Source organism: Colossoma macropomum, unplaced genomic scaffold (assembly GCF_904425465.1).
Source record: "Colossoma macropomum unplaced genomic scaffold, Colossoma_macropomum, whole genome shotgun sequence".
Lineage (NCBI taxonomy): Eukaryota > Metazoa > Chordata > Actinopteri > Characiformes > Serrasalmidae > Colossoma > Colossoma macropomum.
Window position 1 is genome coordinate 162,398 of NW_023496052.1, and position 22,268 is coordinate 184,665.

The following is a 22,268-nucleotide window of genomic DNA, read 5'->3' on the forward strand; positions in this document are numbered from 1 at the left end:
GCAAGCTAATAACACTAATTGAAACTGGCTCAACTTATCAACACTGCCAACCAAAGACCCTCTCGCTTTTATTTACCTCAGTTAGTAATCTGTTAATGATAAGCAAATTAGGTAGTAGTTCACAGCAAAACTCTTCATGTTTGGTGTTGAGTTTTACTTACATGCACAAACCATATGTTTTCACTGAGCTAATGTTAACCGTGTGCTAACAGTTACTGAAATGTAAAGCTACTTTCAGACATGAACATTTACAGTAACCTCAAACTCCCAACATGAACCAAATGTACACTGATAAAGGACTCAAAAAGGACTTACAAAATCAACACAACATGGATTTTGACCAGGGGTGCTCAAACTTACACAGCTGTATGGGTGTAGAGTGGAGCCACTCTCATACTGTAGACTGTAAAAAGCTCAAAAAGCTCAGAATTTGATCTTCGTTAACGTTTGTAAAGATGTTTCTTAGGCTTTTAAATAGTTAACTGTACACTGCACAAGAACAAACCAGCGTAGAGCTCAAGATCGTTAGAGGACAGACTGGACTCGCATTTCCAGTCTGGGGGTGCGGGGGTGGGGGGAGCCACTTTAAAGCAGAGAAGGATCAAGAATTTCAGGCGTGGTTGAAGACAAAATCGAAAGTAAATGAGCGAAGATAAGCCGCGCAGTTATTCGCCCTCATCGTACTCTTTATAATCTTCTCCGGTACAGAAACAGACAGATTGAATCAGTATTCACTGATTTTAGAATCCACTGCTCATTTTTATCACAACCTACAGAACCTTCAGAAGCGATGTGTTCCACACAGAACCATGAGTCATGCTGAGACAAAAGAAGATAAGGTAAGAAAAACATCCACAGCTGTAATCAGTGTTTCAATATAATTGCTGAAACTAAATAAAGAAGCAGAGTAGAGATCACAAAACATACTCTACAGTAACTACATCAGCATTGTGACGTTCATGAACACGCCATTGAAATTACTTCTTCATTTTGTAGGACTGAATTGAATACATCTGTTAATGAGTGAGAAACATTTAATGTAATGAACTAATAAAAGATCAGTGATGCTTTGTGTTTGTGTACATCATGACATGATCATGAATAATTAACTGAACAACCCATGATCCTAAAACATTAGCAGTCATACTCAAGAGAAATCCAAGTTACTGGCATTAACATTTAAAGTGTTTAGAATGATTTCCTTATGAAATATTAGTGGATGCTTTATGAAATTCAAGTACGTTATTTATGTTATTTACATACATATGTCATCCCCTGAAAAGAACTTTCAATTTATTCATGAACATATCATGAAATTTGTACTAAAAAACAAACAATTTATGAACATCATTACCAAAAATCCTCTGTAGCACCTTTAAAATGAAATGGTCTCTCAGTGCTGCTTACTAAATCTTGTCCTACTGAACATGTGGGCAAAGAATTCTACCAAAAGCCTAATGTTGGAAATGTGACTCTGATATAGCATCACATACCAATAAAAAGAAATGCCATATTCTTTTTCCTCTGGTGGATTAATAATAATGCGTAGCATATCTGCTGGAGTACTGAGTGAAGAGTCACAATGAATTGTTTATTCTTATTTATTTTAATGTTAGTTGCTGAGTTTTGAAATGTTCAAAAATACCCAGAATATATAAGTGGCACCTAATTAACCTTGCAGGGCAGGAAGCTTTTGCAGCTGATCCTGCAATAATCACCAATTTACAGTTTGTTATAGAGTGCAGACTGACAGACACAAACAGTACAAGATTTAACATTCATATATGAATAACAGAACATATCAATCACTTTACTTGAGGCACTCAGTGATGGCATTTTAAATGTTCATAATATTGTCATAATTGTAAATATGTGTTATAGGTTATAGAAACATGCACAGGTCATTATCAATTTAAAAGGCATTGTAATGGATAGTGACATTACAACATGTTTCATTAAAGACATCATCAAAGAATTAATTGTAGCATTGCTTACTAAGCATTGTCATCAAATAACAGAGTTATAACCATTCATAACTATTTATGAGTGCAGTCTTCAAAGAAACCAAAAGTCCTCTCAGTGGTTCTCTAAGGAAGCATGTGACAAGAATAATTTTATTTTATTGTGTAAAACTGCTGAAAGATTTTTATATCTGATTTTAGTGGACAGTCACTACCAGAGCATTCAAACTTGAAAGTGGAATCCGCTCCTCAGGAAAAGTATTTATTTCTTTTGTCCTCAGCTTGTACAGTATCGGTTCAAATCTGGGTTTTGTAAATCAGCTTTGCGATTATTGATGCCTGTTAGTGTAAAAATAAAAGTCCTGCTCTGCAGTCATGTTCTCATCTATTTTTGTGAGTAGGTATCTTGTTATGGAAAATTCATCAGAAAAATTGTTAACCTACCTTTTTCTTTCATTTTAGTGGAAAAAGGAGAGCTCCAACTCCATTGAACCCGTTGTATGTCCTCGAGGCCTGATCAGTCATTGCCAGAGCCTCCAACCGTCAAAGGGGAATCTGCGCCTCAGGAAAGGTAGTCCTTTCACTTCTTTCTGCTTTTCATAATTTCTTTGAGACACAGTCCCAGAAACACTTCCTTAAAGAACTGTTAAACTCATTTCAGAGAAGGTTTATGTTAATTTTCATTTTTTTGTAAGTTCAGGGACATTTTATAAAAAGAAATACTTTTGTAACATATTTCCTTATTAACATGTTTTAGAGAATTTCTCTTTTTGAGTCTTGCTTTCTGGCAGTGGGTCTTTCTCAGGCTCTTATGGATTTTCTCCTTTTGAGTCTTTGTTTCTCTCTTTGGTTCCTCCTCATTTTCTTAGGGATTTTCTCTTTTTTGAATCTATCATGCTCTTAGAGAACTTTTCTTTGAACCTAGTTTACTATTAGTCGTTCTTCCAAACTAATCAGTGCAAATGTTCCAGTGTTACATTTTACCATGTTAGAATATCTTTGTCAATCAATCTGAGTTTTGCGCTTTGTGATCTTATGGAGTTTTTTATGGAGTTTCTCAGCTGCCACTGAGTTTGCAAACCAGTTTTTCTTTGAAATCCTGTAATCATTGGAATGAAATTGGTTCAGAAGGTGTCTCCAAATGATAATATATTAATTTGATTTTATAAAAGTGCTAAAACCATTTTCTGTCTCATTTTGGTGGAACTGAGGAAAGGTCAGAATCCCCTGTAGACAGGTCTGTGTCTTTGAAGAGTGACCAGTTGTTGCCAGAACCTCCATCCTTCAAAGTGGAATCAGCCCCTCAGGAAAGGTATTCCTTTCACTTCTTGCTCTTCATAATTTCATAATGTGTTAGACTGTCTGCTGCATCAGCACTTCAACAAAAGAGCAGTTTTAGACTCGTTTCAGGGAAGGATTTCGTTTTTGTTGTCAGTTCAGGGACATTTTATAAAAAGAAATACTTTTGTAACATATTTCCTTATTAACATGTTTTAGAGAATTTCTCTTTTTGAGTCTTGCTTTCTGGCAGTTACTCTTTCTCAGGCTCTTATGGATTTTCTCCTTTTGAGTCTTTGTTTCTCTCTTTGGTTCCTCCTCATTTTCTTAGCGATTTTCTCTTTTTTTGAATCTCTTATGCTCTTAGAAAATTTTTCTTCTTGCTCTTCATAATTTCATAATGTGTTAGACTGTCTGCTGCATCAGCACTTCAACAAAAGAGCAGTTTTAGACGCGTTTCAGGGAAGGATTTCGTTTTTATTTTGGTTGTTCTAATTCAGTTTGTTAACTTCCTCATGCTCTTTTGGATTTTCTTCTTTTGGGTCTTGGTTCCTCTCAGTGGTTCTTCCACATGCTCTTAGAGAAGTTCTCATTTTGAGGCTTTTCAGCTCTCAGTGTTTCTTCATCATGCCCTCATGGAGTTTCTTCTTTTGCCTCTCATTTTTCTCAGGTGTTCTTCCTCATACTCCTGCACTGTGAAACCTAATGAGTTCAGTGAAATCAAATCATTTAAGGAAACCGATTGCCTAAAATCATTTAAGTTTAGGTTACTCAAATCATTTGACCATGAGTAATTCCCTGAACTGAGTATGAACATCATATATGTTTACTGTTGTATACACTTTAGTAAATTGAGTAAATCACTCCTTTGATCTTAAAATGATTGAGTATTTTGGACTTATACAATAATGGTACTAACTCAATACAGTTAAGTCATTCTAACTTATATGTACTGCCTTTACACAACTCCAGCCACTCAAGTTCAGCTAACTCAGTTCCTTCCATTAAAACCTAAACTAGGCTTTAATTTTAACAAATTTATATAGAATGGCAAAACATTTTTGACAAGAATGCCTTAAATAGTTTGACTTAGTACTGCTCTGGACCATCTCGCCCAATACTGACAGTTCAGCCAGAAAGCAGAGGAGGTCAGAAGTGTCCAGAATCACACCCAGCAGGTGGGGTTATTGCAGCTCAGCTTACAGAGCACTGACCTACAATCCATACTAACTGAGACTAGATGAGCTCCCAAAATGTAAAAATTAAGTAAGCACCCAAGGAAGGTAGGCTGGGGAGAATGACTACACAGAGATGGTAGGTTAAACAAGGTGGAAAGACACGCCCAATATGCCACCAAGAGCCAATAGGAATGATGCGAGTTTTACTCAAGTTTGCATTGACCAAGCTTTCATCAGGTAAAGCTGAGAAGTCTTAACAAACTAAACTAAACTGCAAGAAGTTGTATCAACTCAAAGATCACAATTGAACTTCCAACGTTGTCAAAAGTTACATGAAAAGCATGAGAAGTCCAAATCATTTGAATGTAAACCCAACCCTGTCTGTACCTGTAAAGTCAACTTAAATAAAAATAGAGAACATAAAACACTTGAATAAAGTTACCTTTACTCAAATGATTTTACTCAAAATGACTCAAAGAGTTACTATCTCAACAATTCATTTTTGAGTTGGTTTGAGTTTGTCAGATTAAGTTACTCGAACCTTCTGTAGTGTTTAAGTTGTGTTAACTTTGGCAAAACACTCTTCAGTCTGAAGGACTTACGCAAATGAATTGATCTCAACTAACTTTACCTAAGTAACTAAGAATTATACAAGAACTAGTAAGTGTTACTAGATTTGCATTAGTAAGTGTAACAGATGAGTAAAGTAAACCTAAAAAAATTGAGTGAGTGCAATTGTTACATTTTACAGTGTGGAGAACTTCTCCTTTTGAACATTGTTTCCTCTTAATAGTTCGACATTATGATCCTATGGAGTTTTTACAGCTGCCACTGAGTTTGCAAACCAGTTTTTCTTTGAAATCCTCTAATCATTGGAATGAAATTGGTTCAGAAAGTGTCTCCAAATGATAATATATTAATTTGATTTCATAAAAGTGCTAAAACCATTTTCTGTCTCATTTTAGTGGAACTGAGGAAAGGTCAGAATCCCCTGTACATACAAAAAATACATTAATACATACATTTAGCACTGAATTAAAGGTGGCACAGAATTTAATTTGGAAATTCAAATCAACATAGCACTAAAATTAAGGTGGCATGGAATTTCAGGTGGACCTCTTTAAGGTAGCACTAAAATTAAGGTGGCACCGAATTTAAGGTGGAGCTTGTTTTAAGGTGGCACAGAATTTAAGGTGGAACTTCAATTAACATAGCACTAAATTTAAGGTAGAACTCTTTTTAAGGTGGCACAGAATTTAAGGTGGAACTTCAAACAACATAGCACTAAAATTTAGGTGGAATGGGATTTCAGGTGGACCTCTTTAAGGTAGCACTAAAATTAAGGTGGCACCGATTTTAAGCTGGAACTTCTTTTAAGGTGGCACAGAATTTAAGGTGGAACTCTCTTAAGGTGTATCCTGCCTTCCGCCCAATGACAGCTGGGATAGGCTCCAGCACCCCACCGCAACCCAGAAGGATAAGTGGTTTAGATGATGTATGTATGTATGTATGTATGTATGTATATGTAGAATGTAAGGTGGTACTGTCCTTAAGGTAGCATTAAAATTAAGGTGGCACAGAATTTAAGGTGGAACTTCAATTAACATAGCACTAAATTTAAGGTGGAACTCTTTTTAAGGTGGCACAAAATTTAAGGTGGAACAGCAATTACCATAGCACTAAATTTAAGATGATACAGAATGTAAGGTGGTACTGTCTTTAAGGTAGCACTAAAATTAAGGTGACAGAATTTAAGGTGGAACTCTTCTTAAAATGGCACCAAATTTAAGGTGGAACTGGAATTAACATAGCCCTAAACTCAGTGTGGCACAGAATTTAAGGTGGAACTTCACGGTAGCACCAAGCAATGAATTACCAGCCACCACGGATACTGCAACTTCTGCTTAACAACGTTTTGGCAGCATTTTAACAACTATCAACAGTCTTCAACTATTTTAACATTTTATCATAATTAACTGGCTTTTTCAAGCCAACTTAAAGTTTGTTCACAGACTTTCCCTTTCTAGTTGTTATTATTATTATTATTATTATTATTATTAATATTATTATTGTTGTTGTTGATTTTGTTTTTTTGTAGTTAGCATATTATTAGTAGGAGTAAAGCAGAAACCAAAATTTGGTCATTAAAACATCTCATTTTATTAGATTTATAGTAAATATCCTACATGATGGATGTTTTTTTCATTAGGCTAATTATTAAGTCCTGTTCAGTAATGAACATGGCGGGTCAGTAGCCGTTTCTAATCAGCAGCTTTTGGAAAAAATCATTAGATAAAAAACTGAACTTTATCTCAAACAGCAGAGTGGAGAACGTGTGTCTCTCTGCTCTGCTGATTCTTCTGTTTCTGCTGGTGGAGAAAAGCTCCAGAGTTACGTGACTAAACTGAAAGAGAAACTGAGCTGGTTTAGAGGAGCTGCTCGGTTTTCCTGCAGCGCTTATTAACATTTACTCAGACAGGAACTCAGATACAGGACTAATATAATCCCTAAGAGGCTGTAATGTGACCGACTCCGGGTAGATACAGTGTACCTTAGTCCACACAGGAGCGCGAGCTGCTCTGACGTAGAAGATCAAAGGAAAGGTAAGAATGATAGACACAGCTGTGAACACAGTTTTTGGATCATTAACATAATAAATAATTAGACCTAGAGTAATCTGAGCAAGTTCTGAGATTAAAATATAATGATTTATCCAGCTATTTTAACGATTTACGTCGATATTTTACATGTATATCTTTCGGAAACGCGCGAGAACAAACAGGAAGGAAGTTAGCAGGCTAACCCAGTTAATGCTACCGCATGTTGTATTATAGTTTGTAGACACAATTTTTCCCCAGAAAAACGCAATTTGCTTAGCCTGGATCTTTCACTGATTTGGGTGAACGATCAGGTTTTAATAAGGAGAACTTCACACATTGAGCACAAGAGATAAACTGTAGGCCAAAGCCTTTTGTGTCACACTATGGAATGATGTAATAATCCAGAATGGCAGTAGAATTGGAGAAAGTTTACAATAAGCCAACATTGTATAAAGGCAGAAATATACCATAATAATGCTACCTCACCCTTAGCATAAACCTTGAAATCTAAGAGATTTTTACTTCAGCATGTTTTCAATACTGCACTACTGACTGCAGTGTTACTGCACATTTTCTTTAACTTCTTTGACTTTGCTGTGGCCATGATTATTATCTAAGGTCAGAACACCTGAAGAAAATAATATTTAAATTAGATGCATAAAATAACTGAGCATCATATACAATCAAAGTGTCTTTAAAGTCTAACAATCATGTTTTAACCACAAACTATCAAAATCCATAATATAAAGATTTTATGAGCCATGCTTTAAATCTCTTGGGCATCAAAATATCTCACACCTGGCATTGAGATTCTTGCTGGTATTTTATACATGAGTGAACAATCTTAGCAGTTGTAGCACCTTTTAAATATGTATTTAAAATAGTTTTTTTAAACAATCATTAAAGTTTAAAAAAGGAACAAAAGAGCAATCATATCAGTATGAAATGGAAGGGTAAGCACAATAAAATATAAAAAATAAGTAAAAAGAAAGAAATACAGTTTGCAAACTCAGCTGCTTTTTAAAATTATGATATGATCAATTACAAATTTTCAGCAACTTTTAAATAAGATTTTGATCTCTTTTCAAATTTATAGAATATGTTGATTATCTATGGGCTGCCACTTCACTCTAAATCAGTCATCACTGATTAGAATTTGAGTTTTTAACATGACTGAAATGTTCTGATGATGCATAAACTACTAACAGTTTTTAAATACTTTTACCATTTTAGCTGATAAAGCCAAGACTAATGGATCAACATGTTGATGCCATTATTAGAGAAATAATAAACATATTTAATTTTTATTTTGACTTTTTGGTTCACTCGGCTAAATGAATCTGATGGATAAAAGTGGTAATTCAGAAATAAGCCCTGGAAATCGTTTTGGTGAGGACTTTTTTGAGAGTAATGAGTTTTTTTTTTCTACAATACTTAAAAAATATGTTTAAATGTATATGCAATAAAAAACAGCCCAATCTATTATTATTTTTCAAAATAATAGTAGTAATAATCCTCGTTTAGAGAGTAGTGCAGTCAAGTGGCTTTTCAACACTTAGACTGGTTTAAACAATTTTATGGTTGCCAATGACTTTTGCGCAGTACTGTATAAAACAGGGGTGTGACACTTAATCACTAAAAGAGCCATATTTAAAAAATCTGTGGGCCCAAGAAAAAAAAAGTTTTTATATCATTTTTAATTAAATTTGTGTTGTAACCCGAACTGGCCATTGTTCATTTAAAATACACAAAACTCTAACAGTAAAATACAGGCACTTGTACTAGACCTTGAAATATTGCATAAATCTTTGAAATATTCTAAATGTCAACATCCTCAGGAGCTCAGTCTTTTAAACCTGCCTATCTTGAACTGGACACCTGACATCCTGTCTTTGCTGCAGGTTCATTCAGACTGTTGAGTTGATGGTCAGTGTTTATATCGACTGAACTGCAGTCAGTATGTTTGGTTATATGACTGGTGTGGAACTGTGTAGAACTGAGGTGTAACTGCTGTCCCATAGACTGTTGTTGGGGTAGTAGAGGAGGTAGTAATGTTAAAATATTCAACTATGAATGAAGACCCGTGACTGGCAGTGATGAACATTTTTGCAGTTAAAACAACAAATCCAGTGTTTTATCTCAGTTATCTGTATTCCCCACTTAATGACCAGAAAAGTAGGAATTAGCTTCTACAGTATAAGAAATGTAGTTTAATAAACTGGACAATCTCACATTTTCCTGTTATTTTCCCATCAGACGAAGCTGAATGGCTGTACTAAGCCAGAGGAGTTAATGCTTTGATGTGATTGATGTCCTGCGTACACTCACCTCCCAGAAATAATGGCAAAGGAATACAGGAAAGTTAAAACCTCTGAAATGAGTCTCCAAGAGAAGCACTCAGAGTTTCATAGGTAAGCACATAGAATGTCTTTATCCAAATTTCTATCCTTGTACTGACACAGTTTATTTTAATCTTTGCTATGAAGCACTTCTCCAATATTTGATCAGAACAAATAATGTTTTTAATAGAGCACTACACGGATACATGAACCAAAACAACAAAGAAACTGTACCATATGAAGATTAATAGCATACTGAATCAAACCCATCAGAAATATAATGTAATGAGGCCTCCGCCCTTTCAGCCTCAGACTGTACAAGTGACATTTTGGGTGGCTTGTATTATAATAGTGCTTTAGAGGAACCTCCTGTACATAAGTTATTCATTCTACATTAATAAACATTATGGTCATGCTCCATTACAATTACATCTTCATTTTGAAACATTCATTGAATACATTGAGTCGTGAGTTACAAACATGTAATAAATTAAAAACAAATTTACTGTAAACTTCATAACATGATCATTCATCCATTAAAATACACTTTGGTTTCATTTCAAGGAAGAAATATGATTTTAATCACATAATATTCAAAAGATTCACATATTGCTCCATTATTTATTCTGTCCTACATTAAGTGTCTGTAGTAACTGTGTAGTTACACATGAATAACATATGCACTGACATTGTAACTACTGATGATTAAGTCACTGTTACAGATGGATAACAGAACTACAGTCTATGTAATTACACACATGTATCAACTTCAGTTTTGCCTCATGTAATTACTCAAATATATCTTCTACAGAGGAACATTCCTGTAGTGCAGAGTTAAAGTTACACGTTAAAGTAAGTGGACAGTTCCTGTGTAGTTATTATGTAGGTATTAACGTAATAATAGAGTAGTACTATAAAAATTGCTTTGGGGGAAATGCAACACATTTAATTAATGTTAAGAAAGTTACATTTTAAGACAAGGTGAAATCTGCTGTTCTGTCACATTTCAGACTGGTTTAAAGCTGAAACTGGTTACAGTGTCACAGCACTAGCAACATAAATGCTACCTAAATGTTAGGAAAGCTGGCAGATACAGTGTAAGTAATGTCTTAATATATGTTATTACAAACTTACTTTTACTGCTGAAAGTTAAAAAAAACTTTTGAAAAAACTGCTGTTCCAGTCTGATTACAATGGTAATCACATTAATGTTATTACCCTTGAGTAATTACATGAGAGACAGTAGGCTGTTACAACTATTAAGATACACTTGTGTAATTACAAAACTGAAGTTGATACGCATGTATAATTACATAAGCTCTACTTCTGCAATCCATCTGTAACAATGACTAAATCATTAGTAGTTACATTGTTGTCTCATTTTGTTCACATGTAACTACACAGTTATGAGAAACAATATAAAGTGCGACCATTTGTGCTTTAGTAGCAATCCTTTTGCTCAGTAGGCTTGAAATTTGATGGAATTGTAGTCTTAGAAAGCGATTTTTGACTCAAGTCAGAAATAGTACAGTGAGGAAGGGCCAGTGTTACTTTTTGCTGTGTTACAATATAATTATGTGATTTAATCTATATTTTTACAGCTTTTTATTTATTTTTAATGCTAAATTAAAGATTGTCTATTGCAGTAAGGTTCTCAAATGTCATACGTCTATAAACAAATAATTATTGTATGCAATATATAATAAGTATGATAGTAAGTATGAACAGTGGAATAGATTCAGAGATTATCGTGCAATAGAAAAACAGCATTTCATTCAGGTATCCAGCTGTGTGTCCTTGAAGAGTAACCGGTCAATGGCAGAACTTTTGTACTCCACAGGGGGTCAGCCCCTCAGGAATGGTATTTCTTCCACTTCACTGTTCTTCATATTTTCTTTTTCAGGTGCATTAACATGCTTAGAAGTTAAGACTGTTAGACTGATTTCCAGGAAGGATTTTGTTTTGTATCAATTTTTGTCAACTCAGAGACGTTTCATAAACAAATGGATATATTTTTGTAACATGTTTACTCGTTAACATATTTTCAGTCTCGTTATTAATTTAGACTATATTTTACAGGAGAATGACTAAGATTAAATTTAAGAATCTGTAAAATTTCATAATCTTTTTTGATACTGAAACAGGACAAAGAGGAGACCAAGGAAGAAGTTCAAATTACATGTAAAATTGACTGATTCTTCATTACAGAACAAAAGCTATGATGATGATGATGATTTGTTTTTGTTATCAGACATAATAAAACGTCAACTGTTGTGTTCAGGCACACAGTCATTGGCTCAGTAAGTCTTCAGTGATCCTAATAAGACATCCTAAAGATGTCCATTACAGTCTACTATGTCTGTTCCAGTCACTATGAGTCTGGCCCAAAACCTCCACGGATCTCCAATGATTTATAATCTCTATAAAGTCACATCCAGATCCAGAGTGGATCGTTTAGAGTCCTGGTTCCTTTCAGCGGTTCATTCTCATGCTGTCAGGAAGTTTGTCTTTTGGGTTTTTGTTCCTTTTGTGCTTCTTCCTGTGCTTGAACAGTCATTACTGGCTATCGGAGTCACAACCAATAGAGTAAAATACAGGGGCCTCTGTTAGCTACAGTACCATGTTACAATATTATTGTCAATCAATCTCTGATTTTTACTCCTGCTATTTATTTTTTTAATATTTTATCATTTTAAACATATAATTGCAGTGGAATTGCTTCATAAGGTATCTTTTTGAGAATAACATTTCATTCAATAAAACTGCTAAAAAACCTTTCTGTCTGTTTTGTAGTGGAAATGAGGGAAGGTCAGTCTCCCCTGTATACAGCTATCTCCGTATACAGCCTCTAAACTTCAAATGGGGATCAGAAAGATATTCTTTTCTCTTCCTCTAACTCATCTTAATCCCATTCATAGATGTTATACACATATAGAATGTGTGAAGTGCCATTTGTGTCACATATACAATTAATGATAAAGCACTTTGTCTGATAACAGTTTGTAAATTTGTATCATTGTTAATATAATGCCCCTCCACTACACAAAGCCCAATAAAGCATTCCCAGTGATATTAGGTGAAAAATAATTACGCCATTTTGTTAACCTACCTTTTTCTTTGATTAAAGTGGAACTGAGGAGAGGTCAGACTCCCCCGTATCCACCTGTATGTCACAATGCAAGACAAGGAGACTGAACAAACACAGGGGTACAAATACAATGGGGGGAGACAAGAAACACCTGGGACTAATGAGGGGGTGGAGCAGATAACAAGGGGGCATGACCAAGGAGGAGACACAGAACAAAACCAACAACAAAAGCACAGGGAACAAGAAAACAAAAGGCACACAGTGGAAGAAACAGGCACACTTTAGAACAAGGAACCCATGACAACAAGGCAATTATGCATTTATACAAATTATTACATAAATTTGACTGATTCTTCATTACAGAACAACAGCTATTATAATGACTTATTAACAGACATAACAAATATCAGCTGTTGTTTCAGTCTCTGTCAGTGAGGACCAACAAATATCAGCTGTTGTGTTCAGGCACACTGTCATGGTTTAAGTGCAGCTAGGAATGATAGGGTCTACTTGGGTCTCAGATGCGCATCGTAATGACGTCTGCTTCAGTCTCTGTCAATCAGTACCAAGACCTCAAATGATATCCGTTAATCTCCACAGTCACCTTTTACCCACATCCAGAATTATTAAATTCAAGTCTTGTTTTTTTCAGTGGTGCTTCTTCGTGCTCTAGGGGGAGCTTCTCCTTTTAGGTCATGGTTCGTCTCAGTGGTCATGCTTTCAGGGAGTTTGTCCTTTGGGGTTTTGTCCCTTTTGATTTTGTTTGTTGATTTTTGTTTATATTGGTTTTGATTTCATTTTACTTTTCAGTGCTGTCAGTTCAGGGACATTTAGGAAAAATAGAGACACTTTCATAAATGATTTACTTAATCACTTATTTTAAGTCTTGAAAGTCACCTTTCACCCAGATCCAGAGCTGTTCTTTTCACATTTTGGGTCCTCTCAGTGGTGTTTCCTCATGCTGAGGATCATGATGAACCGACCAAAAGAAACAGCCCAAGATTGCTTGCTAAAAAGTCAAGCTCTCTTTCTGATTTAGTTTAATACACAGTGAGATACTCGCTGCTGTGCTAAATACCTTGTTTCAGTTTGAATTGTTTAGATAATTCACATCAAACTGTACATGGGTTGAGACGACACTGAAAATACAATTGCTGGAATGTCAAGTCAGCTTTTATTGTCAATACTACAATATGTAGTATTGGATTGAGATTGCGTTACTCTCAGACCCCATGGTGTAGCGATAAGATTAAATAGACAGTAAACAGGAAAAGTGTGAATTTAAATAGACACTAAAAAAAAACACTAAACGCTAAACATAAAAATAAACACTAATTGTCGAAAAATAGAATTAAATATATATATATATATATATATAAAGGTCCTGAAATTAACACTAAAGTGACATAAGGCACATACAGATTAAGGTCTGTGGGTATAAATAGTGCAAATCGCAGATGCAGCTCTGTTCACTCTGCTTTTCCCATTCTGGCTGAACTTTATGCAAACAAGAAATACATTTTGCTGGGGGAAATGTGGTGCAGTATGAATTGTTCATCATACATTATGTAGCGATGACAGAAGTAATAAGCTTCACTCTAATGAAAATGCATGACCACAGAAAGAGTATCCTAAACATTTTTACTTTTATTTTGACTGCAGAGGTCAACAGAGGTCGATATCTACTGGGACAGGTGACAAGCTTCAAAAGAAGATTAAAGACCTCTTCAAAATCTTCAATGTAAAGCAAAGTGTTTTTTGTTATCTTTATCATCATTACCACCAGGTTCCACTTGCCAATGCCACATCTAGAATCAAACAAACCATGATGCAGTGTTACACAGCCATGTAGCAACTGATCAGCCAACTCTCCAATCACTCTTAGTTCTCTAATATGGCTTTATGTAGAAATTCCTATTAATATTTTGCATACCCTTGAACTAAAGTGTACTGGAGTAAAAATGTTGCTCTTACATACTTTTTTGAATCTGTGGCATCTAATAATTTTATATTCACATAAAATTTTTGAATTTTGCATGAACCAGTGTTATGTAATTTGAATCACATTAATATAATTTTCCATTCATTATTTTATCATATTTAATAAATCTTCTCCACATCTTTGTTTTGTCTTAAGGAGATTGAGAAGAAAATAATAGGGCTTGTAAAGCATGAGCTGGATATGTATAAGAAGCTTCTGAGAAAGGAAAGCACACAATATTATAGAAATGTCAAGCAAAGGAAATGTGATTTAAGACAGGGAGTTCTTAATATGACACTTTCCTACTTAGAGCAGATGGAACATGAGGACCTCGCTGACGCGCTACAAAGTAAGAGATCAATCAGATGACAGAATATGATATTTTCCAATTATATATGCAATAATACATTTGGGAATTGTTTTTATTTTTGCCACTTTGCTTTCCATAATTGATCAAATATTACTGAGATGAAATTACAGATTAGATACTGCAGAATGTACATCTATGAAATGGTACAGACACATTCATTTTTTTTAACATTTATTTTTCTCCTTTGTGTAATTAGATGAGCTGATTGGAATTATACAGCGTCCATTGAAAGAAAGACTGAGGAATACATTTTATTATCATGTATGTGAAGGAATTGCAAAGCAAGGAGAGTCCACCAGTCTAAACACCATCTACACAGATCTGTACATCACTGAAGGTGGAGCTGAACAGGTCAACAAAGAACATGAAGTGAGACTCATTGAAAAAAACAATGTAACAAGAGACACAAATCAAATGGAGCAAGAAGTACAAATCAAATGCAAGGATATGTTTGAACCTCTAACTGAAGAAAACAAACCCATCAGAACTGTTCTGACCCAGGGGGTTGCAGGTATTGGAAAATCAATCTGTGTGCAGAAGTTTATTTTGGACTGGGCTGAAGGTAAAGAATACCAGGACATCCAGTTCATCTTCCCACTTCCCTTCCGAGAACTGAACCTGAAGAAAGGATGTCAGAGTTTGATGGACATCATCTATTTCTTCTTCCCAGAGACACAGGGACTGAGATTAACCGATCAGAATAAAGTCCTGTTCATCTTTGATGGACTGGATGAATGTCAACTTCCTTTAGCATTCCAGAAAAATGAAACTCTGAACAGTATCTCAAAAGCAGCCCCACTGGACGCTGTGATGACGAACCTTATCAAGGGAAATCTGCTGCCCTCTGCTCTGATCTGGATAACCACTAGACCAGCTGCAGCCAGTATGATCCCTGCTGAGTGTATCGACCGAGTGACAGAGGTGCGCGGCTTCAATGATGAGCAGAAAGAGGAATATTTCAGAAGGAGAATCAGTGATCAGGACCTGGCCAACAAAATAATTGATCACATCAGAGAATCAAGAAGCCTCCACATCATGTGCCACATCCCTGTCTTCTGCTGGATCTCAGCCACTGTACTTCAGAGAATTCTAGAAGAAACAGAGAATGAAGACACACCAAAGACCCTGACACAAATGTACACCTGCTTTCTGATCTTTCAGACCGTACAAGGGAACGCAAAGTACATTGGAAAGAATGCCTTGGACATACCATGGGATAAAGCCACCATTCACTCACTGGGAAAGTTGGCTTTTCAGCACTTGGAAGAAAACAGCCTGATATTCTATTCAAGTGATCTAGAAGCCTGTGGAATTGACTTCAGGAATATATCAGTGTACTCAGGACTGTGCACTCAGGAGACAGGCAGATTTCATGACACAGTGTTCAGTTTTATCCATCCGAGCATTCAAGAGTTCCTTGCTGCTGTATTTGCATATGTATCTCTCAGAAATGACAACAAGAATGTTTTAGACCATCAGTCTGAATCACAGGAGAGCAAGAAAACAGAAGTCATTGATTTGCTCAAGGCTGCAGTAGACCAGGCTTTGAAGAGTGACCATGGACACCTGGACCTTTTCCTTCGCTTCCTTCTGGGTCTCTCTCTGGAGTCTAATGAGCAGCTCATTCGAGGTCTGCTGACCCAGAAAGGAAGCAGGTCTGACTGCCAGAAGGACATAGTTGAGTACATCAAGTCAAAGTTTAAGGAAAATCCATCTCCAGAGAGATCAGTCAATCTCTTCTACTGTCTGAATGAGCTAAATGATGATTCTCTAGTGAAAGAGATCCAGAGTTACATGAGCTCAGGACGTCTCTCTGAAGCTGAACTCTCACCTGCACAGTGGTCAGCTCTGGTCTTTGTGCTGCTGACATCAAAAAAGAAGCTGGAGGTGTTTGACTTAAAGAAGTTCATCAGATCAGATGAGTGTCTTATCAGACTGCTGCCGGTGGTCAAGGAAGCCACATCAGCTCTGTAAGTAAAACTTATACATATATTGTGAATTAAAGTAGATTTTTGATATAGTAAATTATTTGAATACTTCTTTTCTATGTTAAAGTGGTGTAATACTCTAAAACATGTCCCAAAAAACACAGGTGACATTAAGACTCCCATTGTTCTGGAAAATGTTTATTAACTGGGTTGTATAGTAGTATTGTTGAAAGGGATGTAATTTTGTGCACTGTAAAGTTTGTGCAGATTTCTGTCAAATGTTTTAACTAATGGGATTTTTTTTTAAAAGAATCTGTTACATTTAGATACTTAAAAACTTGAGCATATGGTTAAATTTTAAAATAGGTGTCCACGTCTAACGAGGCACATTAACTCAGATGCTCACAGGTAAAAAGAGAAAGTGAGGCTTTAACGTTAGAATCGTGATCCAAAAACGTGGTCAGAGAACAGGCAAAGGTCAAATCCAAAAAGACAAAAGACACAAAAACACAAACATAGCCTCCCAAACAGAGTCCAAAGGGCAAAGGCAAAAAGGACAAAAGTCAAAATAGCAAAACAGAGTCAGAACCAGAAAAATCACAATAATCAGAAGATTAACACTCAGTAGCTCTTGTAACAAGTAGCAGTACCTCGCAAAGAATTAGTCTAAAAGCTCTGGCTTTATACTAATCTAATCATACCAGAACAGGTGTAACAAGTTAGTATTCAAGGGACAGAGACTGGTGACTGGAGCAAGATGGAGGGCTGAGAATCATGTGATCCCCTGGGGATTCTGGGAAATGGAGTCCCTAGAGGCCTCCGAGCCCGAGGGATGCATGACACCATTGTAATGTCCGTCAATTCCAGGTGGTGTAATCAGTTATACCATTTATTTCCAGTCATCCCAACTGTCATTGTAAAAACCTGTTAAATAAGGAAACATCTTTTAAACTGTTGTAAATCAATGATGCTTTATGATGTATTTTGAGTGCTACTATTGTTGTCATTCTGTTTTTAAAACTAAATAGCTGATTTTATGTATATATATATATATATATATATATATATATATATATATATATATATATATACACACACACACACACACACACACATATATATATATATATATTAGTTTTATTAAAGGACAACTTTACTGTTTTCAGCCTGACCTTATTAAAATTGTTATTTGCATTATTTATGATTGTTCATTGCAGAACTTTACTTTGGTTTTAGTGTTGAGAAAAGTGCAAGTCAGTGCATCAGTTCTTAAGGCTATGATATTTTTAATCAAGATGATCCAGATGTTAGTAGAAGTTACAAAATCTTTTGTGATATGATTTTTGGATTCATTATATTTGTAAGAAAATGTAGGATAAAAGGATTTTGAGATTATTAACACCTCTCTGATATATTTTCATTTTAGGCTGAGTGAGTGTAACCTGACAGAGAGAAGCTGTTCAGCTCTGATTAAAGTTCTCAGCTCAGAATCCTCTAAGCTGACTTTTCTGGACCTGAGCAGGAATCCTATACAGGACAGAGGAGTAGAGCTGCTCTCAGCTGGACTGGAGAGTGAAAACTGCAAACTGCAGAAACTGAGGTGAGTTAATCTCTCATTAAGTAGACTTTATCAGTCAGTGTCACAGTATGTCAGGAAAACCACCATGCCAACATTATACCTCAGACCTCAGCAACTCAAAGAGAAACCTGAGGTGCTGTGACTTCTAGGGTTTGCGTGTGGGGAATATCTCAGTCCTCGTCACATTTCGTCCTTAGTTCTGATTGGTTCTCCTTTCACATAGCTGTGGCAACTCATATGTAATTCAATGTTGAGGTTAACATTATGTGTTTTGTATATTTTGTGTACAGTTCAGAATTATTACATTCGTACATAAGAATTTAGACCTATCGACTTGGCATCTACCTTCTTCAATGTCTTTACTTTTTAAAAAGAATAAGGAACCCCATTACTGTTCATAATAAAAATGTTTATAATGCAATAAACACAAAATACAATGCCACCATCTACATCTGAATTTGTAGTTATTTCATTTTGAAAATCTCTGCATCTGTATCTGTGTTGAGTTTTGAACAGTTCTGAAACTGGATTTGAATCCATTCCTGTGTGTTTCATTAAAAACATCTACTTGTAACAAAATAAGAATAATAAGTCAGGGCAAAATTTTATTTGAGTGCTTTTTTTGTAGATTTAATAAATACTCAAATGACTCTCAGTAACATATCAATGATGTAGCAGCAATGAATATAGATTATCATGATACTTTAATTGCATAAATAATATTTGTTTATAGTCTGCAGAATTCAGTTGTTTTTCATTTTACTTGGAGTGCCCATATTCATATCTGTAGATGTTAATCTGAGAGGAACTGAACATTATAGGTTTAATACAGACCACCAACACCCTCAACAAGCTGGTATAGACACACTGACACCATCCTGTATCTGAAGCGTAACTGGATTAGGTTTTGGTTAAAAACAGGGTTAGGTTTAGGGCCAGTGTGATGGGTAGATTAGGTTTTAGATTGAGGCTAAGGTTAGGATTAGGATTAGATTTTGTGTTAAGGTTAGGGTTTAGGGGTAGGGGTAGGGCCAGGTACAGGGTTAGGTTTTGAGTAGGGTTGGGTAAGGTTAGGTTTTGCTTAATGAAAGTACCATATTGAGTCTACTTCATGTAACATATCAACAATACATCTACCCAATGCAAATAATATATAAACAGTACATCTTCAAGATCTTTACCTCAATGTACTCAGATGCTGCACTACTGCTACTTAATTGCTACTTCACTGCTATGTTGTTGATGTGTTACTGATAACCTGTTAGGAGTTTATTAATCATCTACAAAAGGACCACTCAACGTGTTACCAATATATCAACAGGCAAAAAGAAGAAAACAAAAGAGAGGGCCAGAATGTGGAGGGGTCTTGGTTCTTTAGGCCAGATTACTAAAATAAAACTTTGTATATTGTATATTATATACTTTGTTTGTGTTTATCATGTCCATTATTAGGTCATTCACAAACATGTGGTATATTTTCCTGTGTTTTGCTAAAAGATAATACATTTTTGTTCTCTCCATAGTCTTTCATTCTGCAGTATGACAGAGGAAGGATATGCTGCTCTGGCTTCAGCTCTGAAATCAAACCCCTCATCACACCTGATAGAGCTGGATCTCAGAGGGAATGATCCTGGAAATACAGGAGTAAAGAGGCTCACTGATCTACTAGAGGATCCACACTGTAAACTGAAGACAATAGGGTAAACGGTTTCTATGTTATAGCTTCCCAGTCAACCTAGCAAAAAACAAATGTATATGATGAACATGTAAATGTTGATCTTTTTCAACCATTGCTTTTCTTTTAATAAATGACATTTGGGCCTTTTTTATTTATTATGTGTAGTTTTGTTAAAAGTGTAAGTTATTTTCAAAGGAAAAATCATATGAGGGGTAAATTTAAATAGAATTCAGAGTACCAGAGGAGTGTGAGGTATAATCAATGTATAATTATGAAAAAATGTGATTTTCTTTCTTCAGACTGTTGAAAAGTTCTGCTACAGAGGAAGTATGTGATTCTCTAACTAAAACTCTAGGAATAAACCCCTTACTGCTGAGAGAGCTGGATCTGAGTGGGAAAATACAAGGAGATTCAGACATGAAGAAGATCTGTTATCTACTGGGGGATTCAAACTGCAGAACTCAGAAACTGAAGTGTGTAGATTAATTTATTATTGCACTTGTCATTGTTATTATTGTTATTATTTTATTAGGTATATGATGATTAAAGAAACTTATGTCTGTCACCTACACAAGGTGACAAGATGCAGATGATGATAATGATAATGATAATGGATAATGAATTAAGAAATGGTTAAAGCATGTTTTACTCAAATGTCTTTTAAAATCTACACAGTTTTTTTTTCACAAGAAATACAGATCTCATTCATCTTTTTTCCACAATTCTTCTCTGTCTACAGGCTGAATAAGTGCAGTATTACAGAGGAAGGCTGTGCTGCTCTATCATCAGCTCTTTGTTCAAATCCTTCACACCTGATAGAGCTGGATCTGAGTGAGAATAAACTAGGAAACTCTGGAGTGAAGCACATCTGTTCTCTACTGAACAATCAGTGCTGTAAACTGCAGAAACTAAAGTGAGATCTATTTGTTCCACTTAATTTCTAAAAACTAAAACTTAATATATTAACACATGTAAAACATGATCATATAGTAAAGGGATCACATATGCAATGGAAAAAAAGCCAAAAAAAAAAAAGGAAGAAAATATGCCTTTCAAACCATAACCTTCTTCCATCATGCTTTTTTTAAAAAATGCAGATAACAACATCTTCTCTTTCCAGTCTTTCCTTCTGCAGTATAACAGAGGAAGGATATGCTGCTCTGGCCTCAGCTCTGAAATCAAACCCATCATCAACCCTGATAGAGCTGGATCTCAGAGGGAACGATCATGGAGATACAGGAGTGAAGACGCTCATGGATTTACAAAACGATCCACGCCGTAAACAGAAGGTAAATCTGTTCATTTACCCAAAAGTAGCACCTGACATTTATTCAGTAATGTATTACATTACAATACATGAAAAGAAACATGCATAAACATTGAAATTAGTCATTCTAAATGCACTTGTATTAACTGGTTACTGTAGAATACTGCATAGACACACACAGTAAAGTATAATACAATATCTCACAATACTAAAATTGTTTTCCTTTTTTCCTTTCAGTGTGGATGGCTGCTTTAAAAAGTCTTTATATAAGGAATATCGGATGACAAGTCAGAAACAGCAGCAAAGGATCTGGATGGACAGTCACCATGTCAAACAGAGTGGGTCTCTGCTGTCTGGCTGGAGTCCACTTAAATGTGATGAGCTAAATGGACGAGAAACAGCTTTTTCATTTTTGTGTTTCAACTTAAATTTTGGGCAAACCAGTCAAATTACATGTCATGTTGATTTTTTGAGTGCTACAATTTGCTAACACAGAACCCACTATATTCTGCTACACTTATCTGTTTAGTTTCCCTTTTTTGAGAATCTTTTTCATCTGGATGAAAATAAATAAATAAATAAGTGGACCCACACTCCACAAAACAAGAAATTGTTATGAAACAGCAGGGAGGCAGACAGAGCCAGACTCGAACCACAAAAACGGGAAAAACACCTCAACGAATGGAAAAGGCAAACAAAGGGGACACTGAAAACAGCTCAAACAAAGGCTGAGATAGAAAAGGGAAGTAAAAGATAATCAGAAAACAAAAGACACTTCCTCTCTGATTCTGAGAAGAAGGTCAGCTTTACGTTTCACCTGTTTGCTCTTTGTAGAACAAACACTTTTGTATGGCTTGGAGCCATTTCTTGTTTAAGCCTTCCTTTTGGCTTTTAAGTAGTTTTGGGGCCATTTATTTTTTTCTTTTCCTTCCTCTTTCCTTTTCATCTGAATACCCATCTGGGCTGAGTACCGTACCAGTCACCCCTCTACAAAGGCATGAAAAAGGTTTATTGTAAACAA

General features: G+C 35.5%; 1 protein-coding gene across 5 annotated transcripts; it reads left to right on the plus strand.

Annotated features, from left to right (window-relative positions):
• The first annotated feature begins 667 nt into the window (after window positions 1–667).
• On the plus strand, window positions 668–21,730 carry LOC118804666 (NACHT, LRR and PYD domains-containing protein 3-like). Of its 5 annotated transcripts, none has more exons than XM_036565252.1 (13): window positions 668–839; window positions 2,424–2,532; window positions 3,173–3,273; window positions 9,274–9,428; window positions 14,107–14,185; window positions 14,741–14,774; window positions 14,992–16,765; window positions 18,150–18,323; window positions 19,826–20,002; window positions 20,280–20,453; window positions 20,720–20,893; window positions 21,101–21,269; window positions 21,485–21,730. In XM_036565252.1, exons 4-13 carry the CDS (start codon window positions 9,358–9,360, stop codon window positions 21,500–21,502), a joined length of 2,844 nt encoding a protein of 947 aa, XP_036421145.1. In that variant the 5' UTR covers window positions 668–839; window positions 2,424–2,532; window positions 3,173–3,273; window positions 9,274–9,357; the 3' UTR covers window positions 21,503–21,730. The 5 variants fall into 5 exon arrangements, with proteins under 5 accessions (XP_036421145.1, XP_036421140.1, XP_036421142.1 ...); XM_036565247.1 differs by having other exon boundaries at window positions 14,582–14,774; window positions 21,485–21,729; XM_036565249.1 differs by having other exon boundaries at window positions 3,178–3,273; window positions 14,582–14,774; window positions 21,485–21,729.
• Window positions 21,731–22,268: the final 538 nt, after the last annotated feature.

What these genes read in the sequence shown, in the direction of transcription:
- LOC118804666 (XM_036565247.1), top strand. Translation starts at nt 9,358, where the DNA reads ATGGCAAAGGAATACAGGAAAGTTAAAACCTCTGAAATGAGTCTCCAA. An exon ending in AAGCACTCAGAGTTTCATAG is followed by an intron (nt 9,429 to 14,106) that starts GTAAGCACATAG and finishes TTTTGACTGCAG; the next exon opens with AGGTCAACAGAGGTCGATAT. An exon ending in TGTAAACTGAAGACAATAGG is followed by an intron (nt 20,003 to 20,279) that starts GTAAACGGTTTC and finishes TTCTTTCTTCAG; the next exon opens with ACTGTTGAAAAGTTCTGCTA.